Here is a 12,536-nt window from a genome sequence, read left to right as displayed (position 1 = left end):
AGAAAAGTCACTGGAAAATATCATGCAAATTGGTTTAGTTTTGGTGTGTGTGTGATACTGAGGAGTAGATATGGAGTTGGGGCAAGAGGAATGTGGTCACCCAGAGAAGTAGCTTAAGAGTAGCAAACACACACATCTATTGTCAGGATCCAGTATTCAGGGGAGTGATTTCTGAGGTCATGTCTAAGTAGGAAATCAGGGCTCTTAGAATATGGTGCAAGTTACCTCTTGCCTGTCCTAGAGGATACTCTAGGGGAAAGTGCTAGAAGAACTCTGATTCTTAAATGGGCTCTGAGGCAGCAGGTGGCCAGGGTGGTTGAGGAAGTGCCTGTAGATTGGAGAAGAATGCTGATGGGAGGCATACCTTGAGATTTAAAAGCATTTCTTCTGTTTGATGCATTTCCTCATCTTGTACAGTGTCAGCCCTGGGGTTGGCAGACTGGGAGGACCATTAGGTTGTGTTCTCTTCATTCCAAGCCAAAGCTTTAACTGTAGGAACATACTTGCCTTATGGAGAGACTGTGGGGGTGAGGAAGAATCCCGCACTCAGGCAGAAGACCAGGGTACAGTCTGGATGTGGCTCTTGACAGCCATTACAACACTGAGCATGGCATATAACCACTTTGCCTTAGATTGCATGTCAGTATAATGGAATAATAACAGACCTCCTGCCTGCCTTCATTTGTTTTTGTGAGAAGTATATAAATGATACATCATCCATGAAAGTACTCTAGAACAGTTGTAATATATTCAATAGATTTAAAATATAATTACAAAAAGCTCACTAATGCAGCCTTAATATGGACATTCTGAGTCTGTGTAGGGCCATTCTGGAAAATGAAAATAAATAGAAAAACTTTACTGAACAGAGCAGAAGTAATCAATGACCAGAACTGACCATACCCCAGGCAAATATGGCAAGGAGCATAGCATTAATTTCTGAAGTCCTCCTCTCCAAGAACTTAATGAAGAACTTTTCCCTTTTCATACAGGAGGGGTTGATGGAGGTTGGAGTTGCTGGTCCTCTTGGGGCCCCTGTGTTCAAGGGAAGAAAACAAGGAGCCGGGAATGCAATAACCCACCTCCCAGTAGGGGTGGGAAGTCCTGTGTTGGAGAAACTTCTGAGAGCAGGCAATGTGAAGATGAGGAGCTGGAGCATTTACGGTAATGGAGATCAGATCTCTGGGAGTTGTGTAGAATAGTGTCCTCTGCAGTAAGTATGAAGTACATGATGGCTGCCAGCAAAAGATTTGCACATTAGGTGGTGATTCTTATCAGTGATTACTTAGCCTCTTGGCTCTGGGGTTAGTGAAAGAGAGAAATGGCCAACTTGTGCTTGTATGCTTCAGGTTTTCTTGACATCAGGGTTAGCAGAGGGCTGGGAGCAGCCTGGCTGAGTGGATATGAGCAGCAACCTTGGCATCATGCAGATTTGCCATCTACACACTACACTTGCTATGTGACCTTGGCAAGTTACTTACACACCTCTAAATTTAGAATAATAGTAGTAGATAAATCTACAATAGGATGTTGTCAGAATTGAAGGAGATTAAGCATGTAAAGCAATTAGTATGCCTGGAACATAATAAACATTCAATAAATATTGTTTCACTTTAAAAATCTACTACTCCTTCTTGTTTTCCTATTCTTTGGGTTAAACATATACCCAGATGTCAGAGATGAATATTTTGACTGATTAGCCCAGTGGTCATCTGACACTTAGTCTGCATTTGTAAGATCATTGTACATGCCATCTCAAAAATGCTTAGTTGACCCAATCGTGTACCTGGGTCAGAATTCTTTATGCCATATCCCACTGTTTTATTGCCATCTTGAGTAAACTCTTCTGATTAGGGAGTTGGAAGAAAGTTCTAGTAAGATAATTTGAAGGTCATGTGAATTAAAGAGGCAAGGTGCTTGTGGAAGGATATCTTATTCCTAGGTCTTCCATGCCTCGTAATCCAACAATCACCAGTATCTCTTGACTGGGGAAGCTGGGAAGCATAATATGGTTATGGTGGGAAGAGAATGCTGGCTTCATCCTCTGGGAGGATGAAGGTCTGAGAGGAGGTCTCTGCCTGAGTAGACCTGTTTCTCCTGCCTTTCGACCTAAAGCTGGAGGGAAGGGAATATCCTAAGGGAGGCCCTGAAGGAATGGTCACTTGTCTTTGTGGTCAGGGAAGTATCCTCCTCCTCAGACCAAACAGGAAAGCTTTGATCAATACTTCTCATTTCTGGGTTTCTTCAGAGTGCTACTAAAGGATAGGCGTTGAGCTGAGAAGGAGGTAATGCCCTCAGGCTGTCTGCAGTGCACAGATTTCATGCCTCTGCAGTGGTCTGTTGACCTCATAGGCACTGTTGAAAACCACTGTTTAATGATGGATGTCATCATTATTCCTATTACACCCTTCCCTTAGAGATGACCCTGGTGATGGTAAATTGTCAGGATGGGCATTGGTGAGAGCACAGTAGGACTTTTGTTCCTCCATCTTCCTTTTAGGCTTAGAATTCCTGCCTCAAATCTTAACAAAACTTACTTTTGCCAAAGAATGTCCTGAGTTACATATGGTTCATAAAAAAATGTGAACACCGTGACTCCCCATTGTCCTTTATTCATGTCCTTTTATTAAGAGGAAGAGGGAGCATGATTGCAGTAGTCCCACTGACTGGACATGAATGAACTGGACCCTGGCATTTATTAGTTTATAACCTTAGACGAGTTATTCAAATGTTCTGTGCCTTTGTTTTTCTCCACGTGTATGAGTTGAGCTAATACAGATGTGTAAAGCAACTGCCATTGTGTCTGCCACATAATAAATGGTCAATAAGAGGAGTTGTTATAGTTCTGTGTTACCTTTCCCTTGGGCTCACTAACTCTAATTACCTTTTTCCAATACAGTATCAATTCTATGTTAAAGGAATCTCAGAACCCAAAACTAGGAGAAAAGATAGGTGATTTCATAGGCGACCTCTAGAAATCCTGTGAAGTAGGTGTGTTGTCCAAGGACTTGTCTTCCTTACTGCTTTTTATTTTTTTTTTTTCGTACTGCTCATCTTGTAGCTATTTAAATCACTGTCTTTTGTTAGACTGAGTTAATGCTTGAATTTTCCACCGTAGGATGTGATCAGATGTTTGGTTCTGAGAATGACAAAAATATCACATGAATATACTTGTGCTTTCTTCTTACAGACCTTCAGATATAAAGGACAAATTCAATGTAATTAAAAATATTCATTAACCTCTGGGAATCAATCACATTAATGACTTTTTGTTTCTTTTTTTTTCTTTCAGATTGCTTGAACCACATTGCTTTCCTTTGTCTTTGGTTCCTAAAGAATTCTGTCCATCACCTCCTGCCTTAAAAGATGGATTTGTTCAAGTTGGTTATGAAAGATACTTTTTTTCCTTTATAATATTCCAAGTTCTATCTTGCTTTGGGCCATAAATTTTTTCTTTCTTCCATGGTAAAATAATGTATTGATTGCTCCCAAAATACCAAGTGCTGTGCCAAGCATTTCACTGAAATCCCTTGAGAAGACACTGTTCAAGTAACTTCTTTCCCTTACATATTTAGGAAAAGATCGTTACTGAATTTTGGAAGTGTGTTTATATGTGTTTTAGTTTTAGTGGTGAAGGTTTTAGTTTATGACTTTTCTTCTCTGGACCAAGATGATTCAGACTGCAGAAGGCAGTGCACTTGCTGTGGTGTGGGAAATCAACAGGGCCACCCACTAAATTCGAAACACAATCAATCATGCCAGAGGGCTACTACATATTGCCGCTCTGAACATTAAGAATCTACAAGACAGTTCTTCAACTTATAGAACTTTTAATATTCTTGCTACTGGGAAATATTTTAAAAAATGTGGGACCTGGATGAAATACTAGTTTTTTTCTTTAAAAAAATTATGTATATATTTTTGGTGCTGGGGATCAAACTGAGGACTTTGTGTATGCCAGGCATACATTCTGCCTCTGAGCTACATTTTCAGTCCACAAAGTATTAGGTTTATTCCAGGAGTCAGTAAGACATTTAACTAGTGTCTGGTGAGATATGTATCATTTTACTTTGAGCAGTTTTCTTTTTCAGAAAGGAACACTAGTCATCTTGCATTTGTCTGCCTATGGACTTTACTTGGATTTGGAACCACATTGACTGATGCTGTTCTCAGTCTTTCTTTACTTTCTTTCTTTTTTTTTTTTTCTTTTTGGGTACCGGGGATTGAACTCAGGGTCACTCGACCATTGAGCCACATCCCCAGCCCTATTTTGCATTTTATTTAGAGACAGGGTCTCACTGAGTTGCTTAGCACCTCACTTTTGCTGAGGCTGGCTTTGAACTTGTGATCCTCCTGTCTCAGCCTCCCGAGCTGCTGGGATTATAGGCCTGCGCCACCACACCCAGCCTCAGTCTTTCTTATGGTGAGACCTCGCCCGAATCCCAGCGGTGTCTCTGCATGACTCACCCAGGAGCTGAGTTCACTAGGATGCTGTCAATGCCATCAATTTTGCTTTCTTCACGAAGGATTCTGTTTCTCAAATTTGAAGCCCTTGAGCCGAGAGTTTACTGAAGTTTGCTCAAATTTAGGTACTGTTGAGAAGAGAGAGAGTGAGAGAGAATATTTACTTAGCATCTCGAATGCCCCTTTTGTCTCCCTATGGCCACCACATCCACGGAGTTCCTGAATGACGCACTCTCAGAGGAGGCCAAGCAAAGTCATATGCTCATGCTCTAGAACCATGAAGGCAGCATCCCACATGCCAGTGTGTGGAATACAGAAGGAGCCATGGTGTCCAAACGCTGCTCTACAGACTGGCCACAAAGAATCCTCTAGGGAACTTAAAGATGGGGTTTGCCACTTGCCCCAGTCCCCTACCTTTTTTGATTTCATAGGGTAGAGCCTGAGAGTCTATTTTTTCTTTTTATTGTTGCAAGTGATTCTGATATAAAGCCAGGTTTTAACAGTGTTGACTTAGACTTTCTCATATATAAGTCCTGTTTATAAGGCAAAAGAATAAAACGTGAGCTAGAATAAAATGTGAGCATGTCCCTTGCCTCTTTTCCTCAACCTCAGTATCGTCCTAGGCCCTCTCTTTAGCTACCAACTTCCATGATGGAGCTGGCCTGGGCCAGGAAGAGAAAAGCTGACAATGAGAAGGAGGAGGCACCAGGACATTTTGTTCTGATCCCTGGGGCAGAGCTGGTCTAGCACCAACTCCAAGCCGTCCCCTAGACCTCAGTTTCTCCATGGTTCTCCTGGGTGGCCGAACGTGAGAGAGTAAGGAAAGGAACAAAGAGGAACCCGAATGAGCATAATTATTCCCTCAAGGTTCAGATTTTAAATGCTTCACTTCACCATGAAAAAAAAACTCACTTTCTGGCATTTAGGCTTGCAAAACATCCTTGAATCTGACCCAGCCACAGAGGCATTTCTGTACTTATGGGTGGAGTAATAGAACAGGCGGGCGGGGAGAAGAACACCATTATGCTTTGCTTAAAAGTCATCAGTGAGAAACATAAACCTTCGTGAAGATGCTGCTAGGATTTGAACATTTAAGAAACAGAATCCTTCGTGAAGAAAGGATTAAAGATGGGGTTTGCCGCTTGCCCCAGTCTCCTACCTTTTTTAATTTCATAGGGTAGAGCCTGAGAGTCTAGTCCCCAGGCCTTCTTTTGCCTTATAAACAGGACTTATATATGAGAAAGTCTAAGTCAACACTGTTAAAACCTGGCTTTATATCAGAATCACTTGCAACAATAAAAAGAAAATAGACTTAGGCTGTCGTTTATTAGGTAGCATGGTCAAGAAATAACCTGTAATACCTTAACAAGAAGAGCTGATGGACAAAGGCACTTCCCAAATTCAGTGACAAACTATCTTTTCCTAAGCACATAAGGGAAAGAAGTTACTGGAACAGTGTCCTCTCAAGTGATTTTAGTGAAATGCTTAGATCAGCACTTGGTATTTTGGGAGCAATCAATACATTATAGAACATTGGCCTTTATGGTTTTATTTCAATTATGGTGGTCCTATTTTAGTTGATTCTGGGGGAAATGCTTTATGGACAATTTTCTAAATCAATTATTTGAATGTAGGTTCTGATGATTAAAAGGGGCTATGATTTACAGGACAAATAAACAACAGAAACATTTTGTTAATGCAAAATAGAAAAATTCTACCTCTCTCAATCTTTTTTGTTTAGGGTGAAGGTACCGTATTTCCTGTTGGAAAAAACATAGTCTACACTTGCAATGAAGGATATTCTCTTATTGGAGACCCTGTTGCCAGATGTGGAGAAAATTTACAGTGGCTTGTTGGGGAAATGTATTGTCAGAGTGAGTGACCTGGATTGTAGTACATAACTCAAGATGAGAGAATAATGTGGGAGAAAATGAATCAAGATAAATAATTACTCAACATACGCCCCATGTCTTGACCTCTTTTTCCTGAAAGGCTGATATGATTCTGTTCAATTTTCATAAGTAACTTGATTAAGCCCTCAGTCTTCTCCAACTGGAAATGTTCCTGTTCAGTGAGGTCAATTTTATTACAATTTTGAAATTTCTGGTGTAAATTAGTATTTGGGAGCTTTCAGGCTAAGATCATCAGCACAAGCTTTAGAGTTCAATTGCTGTCAATCTATTTCTTTACATGCTTTGGATCCTATTTGGTTTAGATACAGGCATGTGAATAAGAGCATCTGCATATTGTACACCTCTCCCCAACATCTGCCCCCTGGGCTCCCATCTTGGTTGGAGCCAAAGGGGAGGTGTTTCTTCAGCAGATAGACAGAGTTGTAGGGTCGTGTTTTCCTAACTGTTAGTGGTATTCCATATGAAGAAAGCCCTAGTGCACACATGCAAATTTTCTACTTAGAAGTGTACCTATTAGTGGCATTTCAGAGTCAATGGATAAGAATACACGGGGTAAAAGTGTGCTGAGATTTAGTCGATGCTATCAGTCTTTCAAGTGCTTATACCCTCGTACATTTCTATCAGAGTCTGAGGAATTATATCTATTCTTTTTTGTTTGTTTGTTTTTCATCTTTTTCTCTGCTTCATTATAAATATTTTCTATTGACTTATTTTTCAGTTTATGAATTCTCTGTATAATTGTGTATGATTTACTTTTAAATACTGTTGGATTATTTTCATTTTTCAATTCTGATTTAATGTTTGTCTAGTTTTTAAACTATTTAATTCTTTGTTGAAGTTCTCTATTTTGCCATTTACTATTTTCAACATATTAGTTTCACTTGTTTAAAGACTCATATCTGCTAATTTTATTATCTAGAATTCCTGTGGGTTTGTTTCTATTGTCTTTTTGTTGTTATTGTTGTTGGAGTTTGGTCAAATTTTGTTGTTTAAAATGTTATGTTAGCTTTGATTAAATATCAGACTTTACACACAAGAAATTAGAGAAATAATTTGAGGATCTGAAGGATGTTATCTTCCTTTAGAAAAGATTAATTTTGTTTCTGGCTGGTGAACCAGTGAGACTAGTGTATGTCTGGCTTACCTTTATCCAAGGGTAAAGTCATTAAGAAATATCAATCTAAAGTATGAACTTTTTACCTGGACCTCTCCTTTTTTTTTTTTTGTGGGGGGAGTACCAGGGATTGAACTCAGGGACACAGGACCACTGAGCCACATTCCCAGCCCTATTTGTATTTTATTTAGAGACAGGGTCTCACTGAGTTGCTTAGTGCCTCACTTTTGCTGAGGCTGGCTTTGAACTCTCAATCTTCCTGTCTCAACTTCCTGAGCTGCTGGGTATGTGACGCTTTGCCTTGCTGGACCTCTCCTTTTTGATGGGACAGTATACCAAATTTTGGTCCCCTAGCACAGTGACATGCTTAAAACTCTACCAGATTTTCATCCTCTGAGCTGCAGCCTTCTCCTCAACTTAGCAGCCTCTTAGTGTGTGTGTGTGTGTGTGTGTGTGTGTACACCTCTCCCTCAAGTTACAAACTCCTCAAGGAGAAAACTATTACTAAATGCTGTAATCACCATCTTAGACTTCTCTTTTCTCTGGAATCTTAAACTTTCAAACTTGCATTGCTTTGATAGCTCTCTGATTCTCTCAGAAGTATTTATTCTTTTAATTTTATATAGCTTTCCTATTTGTCTTGATAAAAGAAGGATTGTGAAACCAGCAAATCTATCATGCCAGAGATAAATCTAATGTGAGATTATTAGCTTCTTGAAAATCCAATATATGACTTACACCTTCCTGTCTTTCATAAATATTCAACATATTTGACAAAATTCAGGTACTCAATAAATGCCAGTTTTGAATAAATGAATGGGTTTTCTGATGAAAACGGTGCAGAAGCAGAGCACTATTTTATAGAATATTGTCTAAAATCCCTTAGGGAGATTGCAAAACTTTTAAAAAATCATTATTTCTGATCTGCTTTCTGTAACTATGCATATTTCTCATTTTTCTTTGCTCTTTTTAAAAGTAGAAGATTTGAGCCAGTGTGTGTAATTGAGTAAGAAAAAACAGAGATGGGAAACCAAAGAGTACTGAATTCTTTCATGGTCATAGGGTTAAAGGTGGTGCTTTAAAAATTTCAGATAGTAATATGTCTAATTGGAACTGATGATATTCAAAAGAATATGACTTTTGAGAAAAATTCTAGTGGGACATCACCACACGAGAGAGGTAGGTGCCAGCTATAAAAAGACTAGTTTTTGCAGCAGGCTGTGCTTGAAGACTGTATTTGTAGACTAATTCATACATTGCTTTGAGGGCAAGGTGGAGAGATGATAGATGTTTTGGTTTTCTGTCATTCACTGGTCAGTTACATGGCAGGCACCATGGGGCAAATCTTTCAGAGCACAGTAACAGTCAGCTCACTTCTTCCTCTTTGTCCTCTTATATGAAAAAGCATAACATTAGCACCATTTAAGATCATTTTTAAAACAGTAGCTGACGAAAGCAATGACCCCTGTATGCTGCTCTCTTTTATCTTTAGGGATTGCCTGTGTCCTATCGGAACTGGCAAATGGCATACAGAGTCAACCTCACAAACCGTTCTACTCAGTTGGTGAGAAGGTGACCCTCTCCTGTTCAGGTGGCATGTCCTTAGAAGGTCCTTCGTCATTTCTTTGTGGTTCCAGCCTTAAGTGGAGTCCTGAGATGAAGAATGTCCAGTGTGTGCAAAAAGGTATGTGGTTTCTGTGTCTACTCAAGGATTCCTGCTCTCAGGCGAGTGGGGGTCTTTGTGGTGATCTTCATGGCTCTGTACCTCCATCCCAGTGAATTGTTCCCTTTCTCCTGCCCACTAGGAGAAGAGGGTCAGTTTGCAGACTGTGTAGTGGTTATTCAGATGGCACACACAGACTTGGGAAGTGCAGGGACAGGCAAGCATAGCCCAGGAGATCCTAAGCATTTAACTTAAATCCTCCATATGAAGGTTTAACTTTGTATCTGTTAGGGTGTGAAGAAAATGAAATATTTTTAAAATGTTAATATTTGGTTTCCTTCTGATTTTTATCCTGTACTTTTATTAAGTACAGATTTAAAATACTAACATAAAATTCCATATATTTTATTTCTGAGCACTCAGAGAGCATATTGATATTATCGAAATTGAAAATTTATTTATTTATTTTTAATTATTTTTTATTTGTTCTAATTGGTTATACATTTACGTTTAACTCTGTAAGGCAAACATTATTGAAGGGAAAATATTGTGATTTGCAAAATTGTTCTTACTAGTGGAAATTTAAAAAATCCAGTAGTTTGAACACTAGCCAAATTAAAATGTTCTTTTGAGAACCTAAGGTAGAAAAGGATTTAGAAGCAAACTATTTTTTCAGATATATATAAGATGAAATGGATTTATTTTAAAATAATTTCCTCTCCTTTGTTTACATTTTAATAAAAAATATTTGTAACAGTTCAAAACAGGAAAGAGAGACAACTCATTTGCAGTAGTTCACTTTTATTCTACAAAATATTTGGGTTCATTTTGACATAATTCTACAAGCATGGAATATCTCTCCTATTCAGTTCTTAGTACTTCCCTGTCCTTGCCCTCCTCCATTCCCTGTTCCCTTTTCCCTACTAATCTTTTTTCTATTTATTTATGGCATTTTAAAATGAGTGCTTTGTAGGTATAGGTAACAGTGAGATTCACTGTGGCATATTTGTATGTGTACGTAGGCAAGTTTGGTCACATTCATTCCACCATTCCTCCCTTTTCCTGTCCCTCTTAGTTCTGTTTCTACTCCACTGATTTCTTCTATTTGCACAGATTTCCACCCTCTCTTTTTTTCCCCTTATTTTTTGCAATTTGTGTTTTTTAGTGAGGAAGAGTATTAGATGCCATAGTGATACTGTAGGATGAATTGGATGTTTGCAACTAAAAAGAGCACAGGCTGCAGGGAGCACTCTGCTCCACGGGGAGATGGGTGGTAGAAATAGGCTGTGATGACAGACAGACGGCAGACAGGAGGATGGGAGCAGAGCAGGTCCAATGCAGTGCCCTTCATGACAGTCCTGACATGCTCATTAGCTGTCAGAGCTTCACATCAGAGGACAGTTGCTTTGTTTTCCACATAAGCATAAATATGAGTTCATTTGGGATATGTAAAGCAATGCACCTGTAACCATGATTCTAAAATGAAAGAGAACAATATACAGTTGATGAGGTTGCACTTTTGTTTCAAAGGAGATTATATAGTTGTCTTTCTGAAGTGTATGCTTCAGTCATTTCATAGCACCATTTAGTATGAATTTTCTCCCATCAGGAAAAAATTCTATTAAAGTTGGTTTAATTAAGGATGTTTTTCGGGCCTGTGTGTTTTTCTGAAAATGTGGATAGCAATAATAACTACCCTTAAAATAAACCTATAACAAACAAAAAAAAAATCCCAGGTTTGTCATCCTCTAAAGTTGGTATTTTAAAATATCATCTAAAAATAAATAAATAAAATATCAGCTGTTTTAATAGTCTTTTTATCGTGGTAAAACATGCATAAGTCTTAACCATTTAAAGCATTTTTTAAAGGTGTAGACCAGAGGCATTAAATACACTTCTTCTGTTCAGGAATCATCACCACTCTCCACCCCAGTATCTTTACATCTTCCTCAGCTGAAACTCTGTGAGCACGAAATAATAACTCCCCATTTCCCCATCCCTCACTGAGGGCAGCTCGATGTGAGCAAAGGCACATGTTCCAGGTAGGCTTTAAGAGTATTTATTTGGTTAGCCAAGCTATGAAGATAAAATTAGGTTCTTCTTAAATGCAAAAAGTCTGGTCTAGGTGATTCTATCAGTGATTTTTTTTTTTCACAAAGAAATTATAAAATCTTTTAGCAAACATGTGATACTTAAATTTTAAAATTTATTATAAAATAAATTTCTGGTCAAAATGAAGAGCTAATTCCTATGGCTTTATCATGAACTTTAGTTCTGGTACATGTCTGGTGAGATTTTTCAGCCTCAGTCCTATTGTGCTTTGGGGTCTGGTGATTCTCTGTTTTGGGAGCCTGTCCTGTGTCCTGCATCCCTGTCTTTATCCCCCAGATGCAAGTAGCATCTCCTCCTCAGTGTAACAATGGGAAGTGTCTCTAGACATTGTCAATGTGCCTTTGGGCCAAAAACTTCCCTGCTTGAGAGGCATAGATCTAGAAAATATCATTTTAAAAAACATTTTTTGGGGGGTATAATTTCAGATTTCAAAAAAGTTTGCAAGGGCAATTTCTATATACCCTTTGCTTATCTTCCCTTCTTTATAACTTGACATAAGAGCTGACTAAAAGTGAGAAGTTAATATTTGTACAGTACCGTTTGATAAACTACATACATTACTTAGAAATAACCAATTTTCCTCTAATGTCCTTTTTATGTTCTGGGATCCAATGCAGGATACTATATTGTATTTAGGATAATACCATTTAGAATTGATGTGTTTAAAGAATGAGTACTTATAATTGAGATTTCTGGCCATGGTGGGATTGCTTCCTATTACTACCATTTTTCCAAATTTATGAATTATTCACACAAGATTGTATTGTCATGTCTAAATCTCTTAAAATTTCAAAAGGAAATATTCCATAGTTTTTGTATTCATAAAGGCATGATTTTTCTGATAAACTTCCTTTAAGATATATAAAATGAGTATCTAGTTTTATGGTCAAAAGTACATACTAGTGACTTCCATTGCAATGAAACTGGTAGTAAGTGGGAAAATCAGGTTGTTTTGGATTATTCACATTGCCATTGGCTATAGCCAAGGTGATGGCAGTCAACTTAGGCTCTTGTAAACCGGACCAAGGTATTTTTCTGTCAAAATCAGAATGATAGTTGACTATCAGTTTCTAGAAGACACAAAATTATGGAGAGAATCTTATTAATGTAAGCACCTCCAAACATTTACTCACTGTTGAGCAGATACTCCCTGGATGTTTATATGTGAGAGGTTATTGTGGGTCTTTTTTGGATACCAGGGAATTTGCCATGGATACATCATGGTGCTGCTTTCTGCCTCTTTATAGGCTCACTGGGAAAAATACAATCC

General features: G+C 38.4%; 1 protein-coding gene across 1 annotated transcript in view; it reads left to right on the top strand.

Moving 5' to 3' along the window:
• C7 (complement C7) overlaps positions 1-12,536 on the top strand; it is a 55,737-nt gene that overhangs the window by 31,696 nt on the left and 11,505 nt on the right. The window contains exons 12-15 of the mRNA XM_079145069.1: positions 993-1,164; positions 3,293-3,380; positions 6,206-6,338; positions 8,984-9,175. Of these exons, the coding sequence (XP_079001195.1) occupies positions 993-1,164; positions 3,293-3,380; positions 6,206-6,338; positions 8,984-9,175 (585 nt within the window). The remainder of the gene's footprint in view (positions 1-992; positions 1,165-3,292; positions 3,381-6,205; positions 6,339-8,983; positions 9,176-12,536) is intronic.

The sequence above is a fragment of the Sciurus vulgaris genome, assembly GCF_902686455.1.
Source record: "Sciurus vulgaris genome assembly, chromosome: 6".
Lineage (NCBI taxonomy): Eukaryota > Metazoa > Chordata > Mammalia > Rodentia > Sciuridae > Sciurus > Sciurus vulgaris.
The sequence above is the reverse complement of the archived record's forward strand: the minus strand, read 5'-3'. Positions and strand labels throughout refer to the sequence as shown.